Consider the following 15,813-nt stretch of genomic DNA (forward strand, 5'->3'; position numbering starts at 1 on the left):
GTTTATTTTTGTCCTCCAAAGAGGGGGGGTGGACGGGCCGTAAAAAAAGTTAGATGTGGTGTTACTCTGTCAAAACATCTTGTGGCAGTTTTCTCTGGGTTTCCGATTTAGAATATATTATATAGTTCATTCATTGAATTCAATTTCACACCACAAAATCCAACAAAATGTCATGTGTGATTCGTTTTGATAAGGACATGTTGGCTTATGCTTCTTCAGGCAATGAAGAAAAAGGAGCAGTCTTATGGATACAGGAGTATCAGAAAGCCGCAACCAGTGAAGTCACTTCGGATGAAGGATTGGTTCAGCCTCACAACGTCGTCTCCCTCTGCTGAAGTTAAACCTCCTGTATGGTTTGAGCTCCCACAGAATATCAATCTAATCCAAAAAGCAATAGCAATTTTAATATCCTAAACTTAAAAAAAACCCTCTCTCATCTACTGCCTCCACAGAAAATGAAGCTGAGATATGACAACACTACACCAAACTTCTTTGAGGTGTTCATAGAAGATGCAGATATTGACTTCGGTATGAAGCTAATCAGTGATGTGGAGGGGGAAATCGTATGGGATCACACAATAAGAAAAGGTCAGAAAAAGATTATGCCAAAAATATCTGTGTCTCAACAGGCACCATGTCAATTAAAGTCAAAGATTATAATAATAATAACGTTTCGTGTGTGTTTTTCCCCCAGCTGACTACAGACACAAAACCACTCAGAATTCACAAAGTAAGTGCTGTAACATTAATGTAAACACTAGAAGATCCAAAACTAAATGATTTTCCATTCACCTTGGATCCCATCTGCATTCTATGCAATGCCTATTAGGCACAAGTGAAGACAATAAAAAAATAAACAGTGATGGCTGGTACTTGGATTATTGTTTTTTGCATAATACTCCTTTAAAAATAAGTGGAAATATTTGGAGAAGAAAGCGGCAAGATTTCCAGAATAATATAGTCAAAATTACATTTCGGAAATAAAGTGGCATTATTTCGGCACACTTGGTGGGTGTGTGCTTGTGTGTGCGTGCGATTTATTAGATCATTCGATTTATAAGCGTGAGTGCACAGTGCTACCTGTTTGAACAAGTGTATTAGATCATTAGCTTGATGGCCATTTGACTGCATACATACCTGCATACACATACACTATGCATGTAACCACGGTTCCTACTCCTGAAATGTTCCAAGGAAAGAAGATGGTGGACTGAATACAGCAGCGCATATCACCTCAAGATGAAGACATAATATATGTAAGTTAGACTAAATATTAACACTTCACATACTGGTGGGCCAAAAACTTCCATCTGGATAACAACACAAAACAAATCATAAGGCTAGAGAAACGTATCAACAAATGTTATAAAATCAAGTAACGCCTAAACATGATGGAGAGTAAAACAAGGAGAACCAATCTCCAAAAGAAAACGCGACTCCTCGATGGACACAGACGATTAAAGCTTTTCACCACTGGGAATGGCAAGGGTGGAAATCAATCTGTTAACCTGTTGGGCATAGGGGGCAGTATTTGCACGGCCGGATAAAAAACGTACCCGATTGAAGAACGCTCTGCCTTCTTAAGAACACTATCAACAAATCAAATCAAACTTTATTTGTCACATGCGCCGAATACAACAAGTAATAATAATATTAATAATAATAAATAATATGCAAGGCAGGTCCTACAGGCCCTAGTTTTGTCGTACCTTGACTAATGTTCAGTCGTGTGGTCAGGTGCCACAAAAAAGGGCGGCACGGCTAGCCCTTGGATGTACACAGAGAGCTAATATTAATAATAAACACTGCTCAAAAAAATAAAGGGAACACTAAAATAACACATCCTAGATCTGAATGAATGAAATAATCTTATTAAATACTTTTTTCTTTACATAGTTGAATGTGCTGACAACAAAATCACACAAAAATAATCAATGGAAATCCAATTTATCAACCCATGGAGGTCTGGATTTGGAGTCACACTCAAAATTAAAGTGGAAAACCACACTACAGGCTGATCCAACTTTGATGTAATGTCCTTAAAACAAGTCAAAATGGGGCTCAGTAGTGTGTGTGGCCTCCACGTGCCTGTATGACCTCCCTACAACGCCTGGGCATGCTCCTGATGAGGTGGCGGATGGTCTCCTGAGGGATCTCCTCCCAGACCTGGACTAAAGCATCCGCCAACTCCTGGACAGTCTGTGGTGCAACGTGGCGTTGGTGGATGGAGCGAGACATGATGTCCCAGATGTGCTCAATTGGATTCAGGTCTGGGGAACGGGCGGGCCAGTCCATAGCATCAATGCCTTCCTCTTGCAGGAACTGCTGACACACTCCAGCCAGATGAGGTCTAGCATTGTCTTGCATTAGGAGGAACCCAGGGCCAACCGCACCAGCATATGGTCTCACAAGGGGTCTGAGGATCTCATCTCGGTACCTAATGGAAGTCAGGCTACCTCTGGCGAGCACATGGAGGGCTGTGCGGCCCCCCAAAGAAATGCCACCCCACACCATGACTGACCCACCGCCAAACCGGTCATGCTGGAGAATGTTGCAGGCAGCAGAACGTTCTCCATGGCGTCTCCAGACTCTGTCACGTCTGTCACATGTGCTCAGTGTGAACCTGCTTTCATCTGTGAAGAGCACAGGGCGCCAATGGCGAATTTGCCAATCTTGGTGTTCTCTGGCAAATGCCAAACGTCCTGCACGGTGTTGGGCTGTAAGCACAACCCCCACTTGTGGACGTCGGGCCCTCATACCACCCTCATGGAGTCTGTTTCTGACCGTTTGAGCAGACACATGCACATTTGTGGCCTGCTGGAGGTCATTTTGCAGGGCTCTGGCAGTGCTCCTCCTGCTCCTCCTTGCACAAAGGCGGAGGTAGCGGTCCTGCTGCTGGGTTGTTGCCCTCCTACGGCCTCCTCCACGTCTCCTGATGTACTGGCCTGTCTCCTGGTAGCGCCTCCATGCTCTGGACACTACGCTGACAGACACAGCAAACCTTCTTGCCACAGCTCGCATTGATGTGCCACCCTGGATGAGCTGCACTACCTGAGCCACTTGTGTGGGTTGTAGACTCCGTCTCATGCTACCACTAGAGTGAAAGCACCGGCAGCATTCAAAAGTGACCAAAACATCAGCCAGGAAGCATAGGAACTGAGAAGTGGTCTGTGGTCACCACCTGCAGAACCACTCCTTTATTGGGGGTGTCTTGCTAATTGCCTATAATTTCCACCTGTTGTCTATTCCATTTGCACAACAGCATGTGAAATGTATTATCAATCAGTGTTGCTTCCTAAGTGGACAGTTTGATTTCACAGGAGTGTGATTGACTTGGAGTTACATTGTGTTGTTTAAGTGTTCCCTTTATTTTTTTGAGCAGTGTACATGTCAATCTCTCTTGGCTAAAAGTGGAGGAGAGATTGACTACATCACTACTTTAATTTATGAGAGGTACTGACATGTTCAATTCACCAAGCTGGCTGTATAAACTACTGGGCCACAGCTCAGACACCCATGCATACCCCACTAGAAATGCCACAAGAGGTCTCTTCACAGTCCCCAAGTCCAGAACATACTATGGGAGACACACAGTACTACATAGAACCATGACTACATGGAATTCTACTCCACATCAAGTAACTGACGCAAGCAGTAAAATTAGATTTAAAAAACAGATTAAAAACATCTAATGGAACAGCGGGGACTGTGAAGCAACACAAACATTGGCACAGACACATGCATATACACACACACACACACGATAACATACACACTATACATACACATGGATTTAGTACTGCAGATATGTGGTGGTGGAATAGGGGCTTGAGGGCACACAGTGTTGTGAAATCTGTGAATGTATTGTAATGTTTTAAAAATTGTATAAACTGCCTTAATTTTGCTGGACTCCAGGAAGATTGGGAATCCATAATAAATACAAATACAAATGGGAGAGCATAATATACAAGGACATTCTCAAAGCTACTAATGAGAACCTTGACGACCGCGTACCTAACCGGTGGGGATTCCGAGGGGTGCCCCCACCCAGGCAGTGGCAGTGCTGGCAACACTAGCTGCAGTAACCCATGGGGCGTGGGTCACACTCGGACATTCAGAGAGGGGGAATATTATTGTGGCCCTGGTGGCACAAAATAATCAAAGGTCTGACTGCACAGAGATGCTTGGGAAAATGGTCACAACTGGGACCAGCGTGTTTGTGTTTCAGGGGAAGGGGGTGAGTATGATCTCCATCACCTAGGAGATCAGATGCCTGTTTTTGCTAAATGTTGCATGCCTTCTCAAACAGCTGCAACTGCATATGCATTCAAAAATCAAGTCCTTTCTTGAGTTGGGCTCTGGGATGGAATAACAGTTGAGCATCTGAGTTTATGGTTGTTTGTGGGGGAAAGGGGTTCAAATCAAATCAAATTTATTTATATAGCCCTTCGTATATCAGCTGAAATCTCAAAGTGCTGTACAGAAACCCAGCCTAAAACCCCAAACAGCAAGCAATGCATGTGAAAGAGGCACGGTGGCTAGGAAAAACTCCCTAGGAAAAACTCCCTAGAAAGGCCAAAAACCTAGGAAGAAACCTAGAGAGGAACCAGGCTATGAGGGGTGGCCAGTCCTCTTCTGGCTGTGCCGGGTGGATATTATAACAGAACATGGTCAAGATGTTAAAATGTTCATAAATGACCAGCATGGTCAAATAATAATAATCATTGTAGTTGTCGAGGGTGCAACAAGCACGTCCGGTGAACAGGTCAGGGTTCCGTAGCCGCAGGCAGAACAGTTGAAACTGGAGCAGCAGCATGGCCAGGTGGACTGGGGACAGCAAGGAGTCATCATGCCAGGTAGTCCCGAGGCATGGTCCTAGGGCTCAGGTCCTCCGAGAGAAAGAAAGAAAGAGAGAATTAGAGAGAGCATATTTAAATTCACACAGGACACCGGATAAGACAAGAGAATACTCCAGATGAAACAGACTGACCCTAGCCCCCCGGCACATAAACTACTGCAGCATAAATACTGGAGGCTGAGACAGGAGGGATCAGAAGACACTGTGGCCCCATCCGATGATACCCCCGGACAGGGCCAAACAGGCAGGATATAACCCCACCCACTTTGCCAAAGCACAGCCCCCACACCACTAGAGGGATGTCTACAACCACCAACTTACCGTCCGAAGACAAGGCCGAGTATAGCCCACAAAAATCTCCGCCATGGCACAACCCAAGGGGGGGGCGCCAACCCAGACAGGAAGACCACGTCAGTGACTCAACCCACTCAAGTGACGCACCCCTCCCATGGACGGCATGGAAGAACACCAGTAAGTCAGTGACTCAGCCCCTGTAATAGGGTTAGAGGCAGAGAATCCCAGTGGAAAGAGGGGAACCGGCAAGGCAGAGACAGCAAGGGCGGTTCGTCGCTCCAGCCTTTCCGTTCACCTTCACACTCCTGGGCCAGACTACACTTAATCATAGGACCTACTGAAGAGATAAGTCTTCAAGACTTAAAGGTTGAGACTGAGTCTGCGTCTCTCACATGGGTAGGCAGACCATTCCATAAAAATGGAGCTCTATAGGAGAAAGCCCTACCTCCAGCCGTTTGCTTAGAAATTCTAGGGACAATTAGGAGGCCTGCGTCTTGTGACCGTAGCGTACATGTAGGTATGTACGGCAGGACCAAATCGGAAAGATAGGTAGGAGCAAGCCCATGTAATGCTTTGTAGGTTAGCAGTAAAACCTTGAAATCAGCCCTTGCCTTAACAGGAAGCCAGTGTAGGGAGGCTAGCACTGGAGTAATATGATCACATTTTTTGGTTCGAGTCAGGATTCTAGCAGCCGTATTTAGCACTAACTGAAGTTTGTTTAGTGCTTTATCCGGGTAGCCGGAAAGTAGAGCATTGCAGTAGTCCAGCCTAGAAGTAACAAAAGCATGGATTAATTTTTCTGCGTCATTTTTGGACAGAAAGTTTCAGATTTTTGCAATGTTACGTAGATGGAAAAAAGCTGTCCTTGAAACAGTCTTGATATGTTCTTCAAAAGAGAGATCAGGGTCCAGAGTAACACCGAGGTCCTTCACAGTTTTATTTGAGACGACTGTACAACCATCCAGATTAATTGTCAGATTCAACAGAAGATCTCTTTGTTTCTTGGGACCTAGAACAAGCATCTCTGTTTTGTCCGAGTTTAAAAGTAGAAAGTTTGCAGCCATCCACTTCCTTATGTCTGAAACACAGGCTTCTAGCGAGGGCAATTTTGGAGCTTCACCATGTTTCATTGAAATGTACAGCTGTGTGTCGTCCGCATAGCAGTGAAATTTAACATTATGTTTTCGAATGACATCCCCAAGAGGTAAAATATATAGTGAAAACAATAGTGGTCCTAAAACAGAACCTTGAGGAACACCGAAATTTACAATTGATTTGTCAGAGGACAAACCATTCACAGAGACAAACTGATATCTTTCCGACAGATAAGATCTAAACCAGGCCAGAACTTGTCCATGTAGACCAATTTGGGTTTCCAATCTCTCCAAAAGAATGTGGTGATCGATGGTATCAAAAGCGGCACTAAGATCTAGGAGCACGAGGACAGATGCAGAGCCTCGGTCTGACGTCATTAAAAGGTCATTTATCACCTTCACAAGTGCAGTCTCAGTGCTATGATGGGGTCTAAAACCAGACTGAAGCGTTTCGTATACATTGTTTGTCTTCAGCTTTTTCAAAAATTTTTGAGAGGAATGGAAGATTCGATTTAGGCCGATAGTTTTTTTATAATTTCTGGGTCAAGATTCGGCTTTTTCAAGAGAGGCTTTATTACTGCCACTTTTAGTGAGCTTGGTACACATCCGGTGGATAGAGAGCCGTTTATTATGTTCAACATAGGAGGGCCAAGCACAGGAAGCAGCTCTTTCAGTAGTTTAGTTGGAATAGGGTCCAGTATGCAGCTTGAGGGTTTGGAGGCCATGATTATTTTCATCATTGTGTCAAGAGATATAGTACTAAAACACTTTAGTATCTCCCTTGAGCCAAGGTCCTGGCAGAGTTGTGCAGACTCAGGACAATGGAGCTTTGGAGGAATACCCAGATTTAAAGAGGAGTCCGTAATTTGCTTTCTAATGATCATGATCTTTTCCTCAAAGAAGTTCATAAATGTATTACTGCTGAAGTGAAAGCCATCCTCCATTTGCGAATGCTGCTTTTTAGTTAGCTTTGCGACAGTATCAAAAAGAAATTTCGGATTGTTCTTATTTTCCTCAATTAAGTTGGAAAAATAGGATGATCGAGCAGCAGTGAGGGCTCTTCGATACTGCACAGTACTGTCTTTCCAAGCTAGTCGGAAGACTTCCAGTTTGGTGTGGCGCCATTTCCGTTCCAATTTTCTGGAAGCTTGCTTCAGAGCTCGTGTATTTTCTGTATACCAGGGAGCTAGTTTCTTATGACAGATGTTTTTAATTTTTAGGGGTGCAACTGCATCTAGGGTATTGCGCAAGGTTAAATTGAGTTCCTCGGTTAGGTGGTTAACTGATTTTTGTCCTCTGACACCCTTGTTAGGCAGAGGGAGTCTGGAAGGGCATCAAGGAATCTTTGGGTTGTCTGAGAATTTATAGCACGACTTTTAATGCTCCTTGGTTGGGGTCTGAGCAGATTATTTGTTGCAATTGTAAACGCAATAAAATGGTGGTCCGATAATCCAGAATTATGAGGAAAAACATTAAGATCCACAACATTTATTCCATGGGACAAAACTAGGTCCAGAGTATGACTGTGGCAGTGAGTAGGTCCAGAGACATGTTGGACAAAACCCACTGAGTCGATTATGGCTCCGAAAGCCTTTTGGAGTGGGTCTGTGGACTTTTCCATGTGAATGTTAAAGTCACCAAAAATTTGAATATTATCTGCTATGACTACAAGATCCGATAGGAATTCAGGGAACTCAGTGAGGAACACTGCATATGGCCCAGGAGGCCTGTAAACAGTAGCTATAAAAAGTGAGTGAGTAGGCTGCATAGATTTCATGACTAGAAGCTCAAAAGACGAAAACGTCATTGTTTTTTTTTTTGTAAATTGAAATTTGCTATCGTAGATGTTAGCAACACCTCCGCCTTTGCCGGATGCACGGGGGGTATGGTCACTAGTGTAACCAGGGGGTGAGGCCTCATTTAACACAGTAAATTCATCAGGCTTAAGCCATGTTTCAGTCAGGCCAATCACATCAAGATTATGATCAGTGATTAGTTCATTGACTATAACTGCCTTGGAAGTGAGGGATCTAACATTAAGTAACCCAATTTTGAGATGTGAAGTATCACAATCTCTTTCAATAATGGCAGGAATGGAGGAGGTCTTTATACTAGTGAGATTACTAAAGCGAACACCGCCATTTTTAATTTTGCCCAACCTAGATCGAGGCACAGACACGGTCTCAATGGGGAAAGCTGAGCTGACTACGCTGACTGTGCTAATGGCAGACTCCACTAAGCTGGCAGGCTGGCTAGCAGCCTGCTGCCTGGCCTGCACCCTATTTCATTCTGGAGCTAGAGGAGTTAGAGCCCTGTCTATGTTCATAGATAAGATGAGAGCACCCCTCCAGCTAGGATGGAGTCCGTCACTCCTCAACAGGCCAGGCTTAGTCCTGTTTGTGGGTGAGTCCCAGAAAGAGGGCCAGTTATCTACAAATTCTATCTTTTGGGAGGGGCAGAACACAGTTTTCATCCAGCGATTGAGTTGTGAGACTCTGCTGTAGAGCTCATCACTCCCCCTAACTGGGAGGGGGCCAGAGACAATTACTCGATGCCGACACATCTTTCTAGCTGATTTACACGCTGAAGCTATGTTGCGCTTGGTGACCTCTGACTGTTTCATCCTAACATCGTTGGTGCCGACGTGGATAACAATATCTCTATACTCTCTACACTCGCCAGTTTTAGCTTTAGCCAGCACCGTCTTTAGATTAGCCTTAACGTCGGTAGCCCTGCCCCCTGGTAAACAGTGTATGATCGCTGGATGATTCGTTTTAAGTCTAATACTGCGGGTAATGGAGTCGCCGATGACTAGGGTTTTCAATTTGTCAGAGCTAATGGTGGGAGCCGTCGGCGTCTCAGACCCCACAGCGGGAGGAGTAGAGACCAGAGAAGTCTCGGCCTCCGACTCCGACTCACTTAATGGGGAGAACCGGTTGAAAGTTTCTGTCGGCTGAATAAGCGACACCGGTTGAGCATTCCTACAGCGTTTCCCTCCAGAAGCCATGAGAAAGTTGTCCGGCTGCGGGGACCGTGCGAGGGGGTTTATACTAACGTTACTATCTGTACTTGCTGGTGGCACAGACGCTGTTTCATCCTTTCCTACACTGAAATTACCCTTGCCTAACGATTGCGTCTGAAGCTGGGCTTGCAGCACAGCTATCCTTGCCGTAAGGCGATCGTTCTCCTGTATATTATAAGTACAACGACTGCAATTAGAAGGCATCATGTTAATGTTACTTAGCTTCGGCTGTTTGAAGTCCTGACGAACCATGTCCAGATAAAACCTCCGGGGTAAGAAAGTTGAATGAAAAAAGTTGAGTGAGGGTAAAAAGTAAAAATATACGGTAATGAAAAAGTAAAAACCGTTAGGTAGCAAAGTAAGATCGGCAACAAAAACGCACAGCAGCGTAAACAAGTCAGCATAAACAAGTGTGTATGAGTTGTCTGTCTGTGTGTGTGTGTATACATCCCACAACTGTTGCAAGGGAGTAAAGATGTTTGGGACAATATAGGATGAATCACAATAATGGTTTGCTAAAATAATAATTGCTTGCAAAAATTCTATTTTTGTAATGGCATTCCTGGTTAGAGGTAACAATCCCTTGCATGAACTGCCTACATTATTAGGAATAGTATTTGTTAATTGTGGAATTGAAGATAATATATACAGTACCAGTCAAAAGTTTGGACAAACCTACTAATTACATTTAAAAAAAAATGTTTTACCATTTTCCATATTGTAGAATAATAGTGAAGACATCTAAACTATGAAATAACACATATGTAATCATGTAGTACACAAAAAAGTGTGAAAGAAATTCTTCAAAGTAGCCACCCTTTGCCTTGATGAAAGCTTTGAACAGTCTTGGCATTCTCTCAACCAGCATCACCTTGATTGATTTTCCAACTGTCTTGAAGGAGTTCCCACATGTGCTGAGCACTTGTTGGCTGCTTTTCCTTCACTCTGCGGTCCAACTCATCCCAAACCATCTCAATTGGGCTGAGGTCAGGTGATTTTGGAGGCCAGGTCATCTGATACTGTCACGACTCCTACTGTAGGTAGCTCCCCCTCCTGTTCGGGTGGCGCTCGGCGGTCGTCGTCGCCGGCCTACTAGCTGCCACTGATTCCCTTTTCCCCCTTTTCGTTTATTGTGTGCACCTGTTTTTGGTTTAGGCTGATTAGCCGGGCTATTTTAGCCAGTAGGCCCGCCTGCTCTGTGTGCGGGATTATTTGATCGTTGTATAGCTTGTGAATGCACGCTCACTGTATTTTGAGGTGCGAGTGCGTATTTTGCGCCGACCTGTTCTGTCCCATGTGTTTGGGCACTTTGGTTTTTGTGTGCGCTCTTGTTCGCTGTTGGGGCGGCTTGTGTTTTGCGTCGGCTTGTGTTTTGGGTCTTCCTTTCCTGTGGCGGTCCTCATGAGAGCCAGTTTCATCATAGCGCTTGATGGTTTTCGCGACTGCACTTAACTTTCAAAGTTCTTGAAATTTTCCAGATTGAATGACCTATATGACTTAAAGTAATGACGGACTGACGTTTCTCTTTGTTTATTTGTGCTGTTTTTGCCATAATACAGACTTCGTCTTTTACCAAATTGGGATATATTTTGTAAACCACCCCTACCTTGTCACAACACAACTGAAGGTACACCTGTTAATTGAAATGCATTCCGGGTGACTACAGTACCTCATTAAGATGGTTGAGAGAATGCCAAAAGTGTGCAAAGCTGTCATCAAGGCAAAGGGTGGCTACTTTGAACAATAAGAAATATATTTTGATTTGTTTAACACTTTTTTGTTACTGTATTATTCCATATGTGTTATTTCATAGTTTTGATATCTTCACTATTATTCTACAATGTAGAAAATAGTAAAAAATAAAGAAAAACCCTGTAATGAGTAGTTTTGTCCAAACTTTGACCGGTACTGTATGTGAATATATTTAAAAAATATATGTGGGGGATTGAAAATGATACAGACAATTACATTGATGGAAGCTACAATCTATCTGCAACATAAAAAGCTGATCTACCAATCCCCCAAAAAATAATTTGTTGGACAAAATTTTCCAGGTTCTAATAATCAGAATAATTTGGTTATTATGTGCTAAAATAGAAAGGATTTCCTTGTTACTGAAGCCAATTGTAAAGTATAGTTTCACCAGGTCATCAAACTGCAGGCATTTCAACGGTGACGTGGACAGCAACAGGGAGCCAGAGAGACATGCAGTTAACCAGATTCACTAGGTTAATCTTGAAATAATAAGTGTGACTTTATATTCAAAATGTTGACTTTATTCTCAGAATAAAATGTGTAGTTTATTCTCGAAATATTGCCACTTTTTTACAGTGTCATCATGCAAAAAAAATCAAAAATACAAGTACCACCACCGTTTGCCGTTTATTTTTTTCTCTTCAAGTGGCCCTAATAATCTTCCATAGCATCCAAGCTTTAGCACAATTTATCATGGTTTTAATTTCGTTTTTAGTGTATTACATGTATGAATTTCTTCGTCTTTAAATGCAATTGTCCTGCAACTAATCTTTGCCTCAGACCTGCACTTTGTGGACCTCCACCGGACAGACGTTATCCAGAGAGTGTGCCAAGTGAAGCCCATATTGGATAAAATCCTGGCCAAGAGAGTTATCACTGACGAGGGCTACAGTACAGTAATGGCCAAACGCACCACACAGGACCAGATGAGGGCGCTCTACATGGGACCTTTGAAGGCAAGTGGCATCAGAGCGAAAAATATTTTCTATGAGATCCTGAAGGAGCTGGAGCCACTGCTAATCAAAGACCTGAAGGGTGAATGAGGAGATGGAATTGTGAAAGGGGGGCATTTTAAGTTTGTTTTAGGGGAAACGGGCATAAATTATGGCAGTTATGCTTTGTTTTATTACTTTGTGTTTACAAGAAAACACAACATAAGAGGAGTATAGCATCATTATTTTATCATTCTTATTTTTCTACATGTAAATATTAGTAGCCAGCAGAACAGCAACCCAGTGTTTTATCCTAGAGGCTTTGTCAAAGACATAACACTTGATAACAGTTGGGTTGGAACTGAATTTCCTCTGAAATTATAACATTTGCTCAACTGGTTCACCTAGATGCTCTGGAATATTTACAGACAAGAAAATATATGAAGGAAATATATTATGAACATAGAAAAATATATAATATAACGATGATGGAAAGAACAATGAAATGATTTAATTTTGGCTGTTTTATATATGACAAGTTAGTGAGGGTAAGGAATACCAGTGATGTAAATAAATATATGAAGATATAATTTTGTAAAGCTTAATGTACCAGCCTAATGAAACGTTTAACAGTAATGAATGATTTGTGACATAATTTTCACAACACGGGTATTAGAATATGTACTGAAATAAATACCTACCAACAGATGTGTCTTTTGTACTGATTTAAATGATTTTGTCATTGTGCTAAAATAAACATAAATTCCAGCCCATGTGGCTCAGTTGGTAGAGCATAGTGCTTGCAACAGCAAGCTTGTGGGTTCAATTCCTACGGGGGTAACTGTACAAAAAAAGAATTAAGTACAAAAAATGTGTGCACTCACTGTAAGTCACTCTGGATAAGAGGGTCTGCTGAATGATTAAAAGGTAAATATATATTTTTGCTAAAGTATTGGTTGTTTTGAGTGATCAGCTAAAATTTCAAGCATCCAATACAGATAAAAACCTCAGTTACTTCTCAATAAGATATACACTACATGTATGTGGACACCTGAACATCTCATTCCAAAATCATGGGCTTTAATATGGAGTTGGTCCCCCCTTTGCTGCTATAACAGCCTCCACTCTTCTGGGAAGGCTTTCCACTAGATGTTGGAACATTACTGCTGGGACTTGCTTCAATTCAATCACGAGCATTAGTGAGGTCGGCTTTGATGTTGGGCGATTAGGCCTGGCTTGCCGTCGGTGTTCCAAATTATCCCAAAGGTGTTCGATGGGGTTGAGGTCAGGGCTATGTGCAGGCCAGTCAAGTTCGTCCACACCGATCTCGACAAACCATTTCTGTTGAGTCCTCGCTTTGCGCACAGGGGCATTGTCATACCGAACCAGGAAAGGGCCTTCCCCAAACAGTTGCCACAGAATTGGGAGCACAGAATCGTCAAGAATCGCATTGAATGCTGTAGCATTAAGATTTTCCTTCACTGGAACTTAGGGAACTAGCCCGAACCATGAAAAACAGCCATAGACCATTATTCATCCTCCACCAAACTGTACAGTTGGCACTATGCATTGGGGCAGGTAGCATTTTCCTGGCATCCGCCAAACCCAGATTCGTTCGACGGACTGCCAGATGGTTAGATGGAGAAGGGTTCACTCCAGAGAATGTGTTTCCACTGCTCCAGAGTCCAATGGCGGCGAGCTTTAAACCACTCCAGCCAACGCTTGGCATTGCACATGGTGATCTTTGGCTTGTGTGCTGTTGCTCGGTCATGGAAACCCATTTCATGAAGCTCCCGGAGAACAGTTCTTGTGCTGACTTTCCATTCTGTGAGCTTGTGTAGCCTACCACTTCGTGGCTGATCCGTTGTTGCTCCTATGTTTCCACTTCACAATAACAGCACTTACAGTTGACTGGGGCAGTGCTAGCACGACAGAAATTTTACAAACTGACGGTGCCACGTTGAAAGTCACTGAGCGCTTCAATAAGGCCATTCTAACACCAGTGTTTGTCTATGGAGATTGCACAGCAGTGTGCTCAATTTTATACAACTGTCAGCTATGGGTGTGGCTGAAATAACCAAATCCATTCATTTGAAGGGGTATCCACATACTTTTATACATACAGCGCATTCGGAAAGTATTCAGACGTCTTGACTTGTTCTACATTTTCTTACGTTACAGCTTTATTCTAAAATTGATTAAATATTTTCCCCCCTCATCAATCTACACACAACACTCCATAACGACATAGCAAAAACAGGTTTTTATAAATTTTTACAAATGTATTGAAAAGAAAAAACTGAGATATGACATTTACATAAGTATTCAGACCCTTTACTCAGTACTTTGTTGAAGCAGCGTTGGCAGCGATTACAGCCTTGAGTCTTCTTGGGTATGATGCTACAAGCTTGGCACACCTGCATTTGGGGAGTTTCTCACATTCTTCTCTGCAGATCCTCTCAAGCTCTGTCAGGTTGGATGTGGATCATTGCTACACTGGTATTTTCTAGTCTCTCCAGACATGTTAAATTGGGTTCAAGTCTGGGCTCTGGCTGGGCCACTCAAGGACATTCAGAGACTTGTCCCAAAGCCGACCTGAAGCCACTCCTGTGTTGTCTTGGCTGTGTGCTTAGGGTCGTTGTCCTGTTGGAAGGTGAACCTTTGACCCAGTCTGAGGTCCTGAGCACTCTGGAGCATGTTTTCATCAAGGATCTCTCTGTACTTTGTGCCGTTCATTTAGCATTGATGTTGACTAGTCTCCCAGTCCATGCCGCTGAAAAACATCCCACAGCATGATGCTGTCACCACCATGCTTCCCTGTAGGGATTGTGCCAGGTTTCCTCCAGACGTGACGCTTGGCATTCAGGCCAAAGAGTTCAATCAAGGTCTCATCAGACCAGAGAATCTTGTTTCTCATGGTCTGAGAGTCTTTAGGTGGCTTTAGGCAAACTCCAAGCTGGTGGTCAGAGTGACCATCAGGTTCTTGGTCACCTCCCTGACCAAGACCCGTCTCCCCCGATTGCTCAGTTTGGCCGGTGGCCATCTCTAGTAGGAGTCTTGGTGGTTCCAAACTTCTTCCATTTAAGAATGGTGGAGGCCACTGTGTTCTTGGGGACCTTCAATATTGCAGAAATGTTTTGGTATCCTTCCCCAGATCTGTGCCTTGACACAATCCTGTCTCGGAGCTCTACGGACAATTCCTTCAACTTCATGGCCTGGTTTTTGCTCTGATACGCACTGTCAACTGTAGGACCTTATATAGACAGTTGTGTGCCTTTCCAAATCATGTCCATTCAATTGAATTTACCACAAGTTGATTCCAATCAAGTTGTACAAACATCTCAAGGATGATCAATGAAAACAGGATGCACCTGAGCTCAATTTCGAATTTCATAGCAAAGGGTCTTAATACTTATGTAAATAAGATATTTCAGTTTTTATTTTTAATAAATGTGCAAAGATTTCTAAAAACCTTTTTTCGCTTTGTCATTATGGGGTATTGTGTGTAGATTTCTGTAACGCTGTAACGTAACAAAATGTGGAAAAAGTGAAGGGGTCTGAAAACTTTCCGAAGGCACTGCATACAAAACATAAGCATTGAACTGCATTGTAATGCAGCTACACATGGAAGTTGCATATCTTATTTGTCTGTTTGAAATATCCTGTTTCAATATTGCATCACAGACTGAGACTGACTTTATTGAGCCACAATATAATAGGTGTCCAAAGTATAAAATTTTGCCAACATGTGGTACCTTACGTAAACCACAACACATTTCCATGGTTAACAAACCAATCGACAAATGCAGGTCAAAGGTCAGGTTTCCTTCTTACCAACAAGACTTAGTTCAAAATATA

The 15,813-nt window shown here is 43.0% G+C and overlaps 1 protein-coding gene across 1 annotated transcript in view; it reads left to right on the top strand.

The window, feature by feature from the left end:
* Positions 1-12,663, top strand: part of sb:cb1081 (sterile alpha motif domain-containing protein 9) — a 34,052-nt gene extending 21,389 nt beyond the window's left edge. The window contains exons 7-10 of the mRNA XM_029754347.1: positions 220-348; positions 453-588; positions 695-730; positions 11,804-12,663. Of these exons, the coding sequence (XP_029610207.1) occupies positions 220-348; positions 453-588; positions 695-730; positions 11,804-12,066 (564 nt within the window). The 3' untranslated portion in view covers positions 12,067-12,663. The remainder of the gene's footprint in view (positions 1-219; positions 349-452; positions 589-694; positions 731-11,803) is intronic.
* Positions 12,664-15,813: the final 3,150 nt, after the last annotated feature.

The sequence above is a fragment of the Salmo trutta genome, chromosome 5, assembly GCF_901001165.1.
Source record: "Salmo trutta chromosome 5, fSalTru1.1, whole genome shotgun sequence".
NCBI classification, from domain to species: Eukaryota; Metazoa; Chordata; class Actinopteri; order Salmoniformes; family Salmonidae; genus Salmo; species Salmo trutta.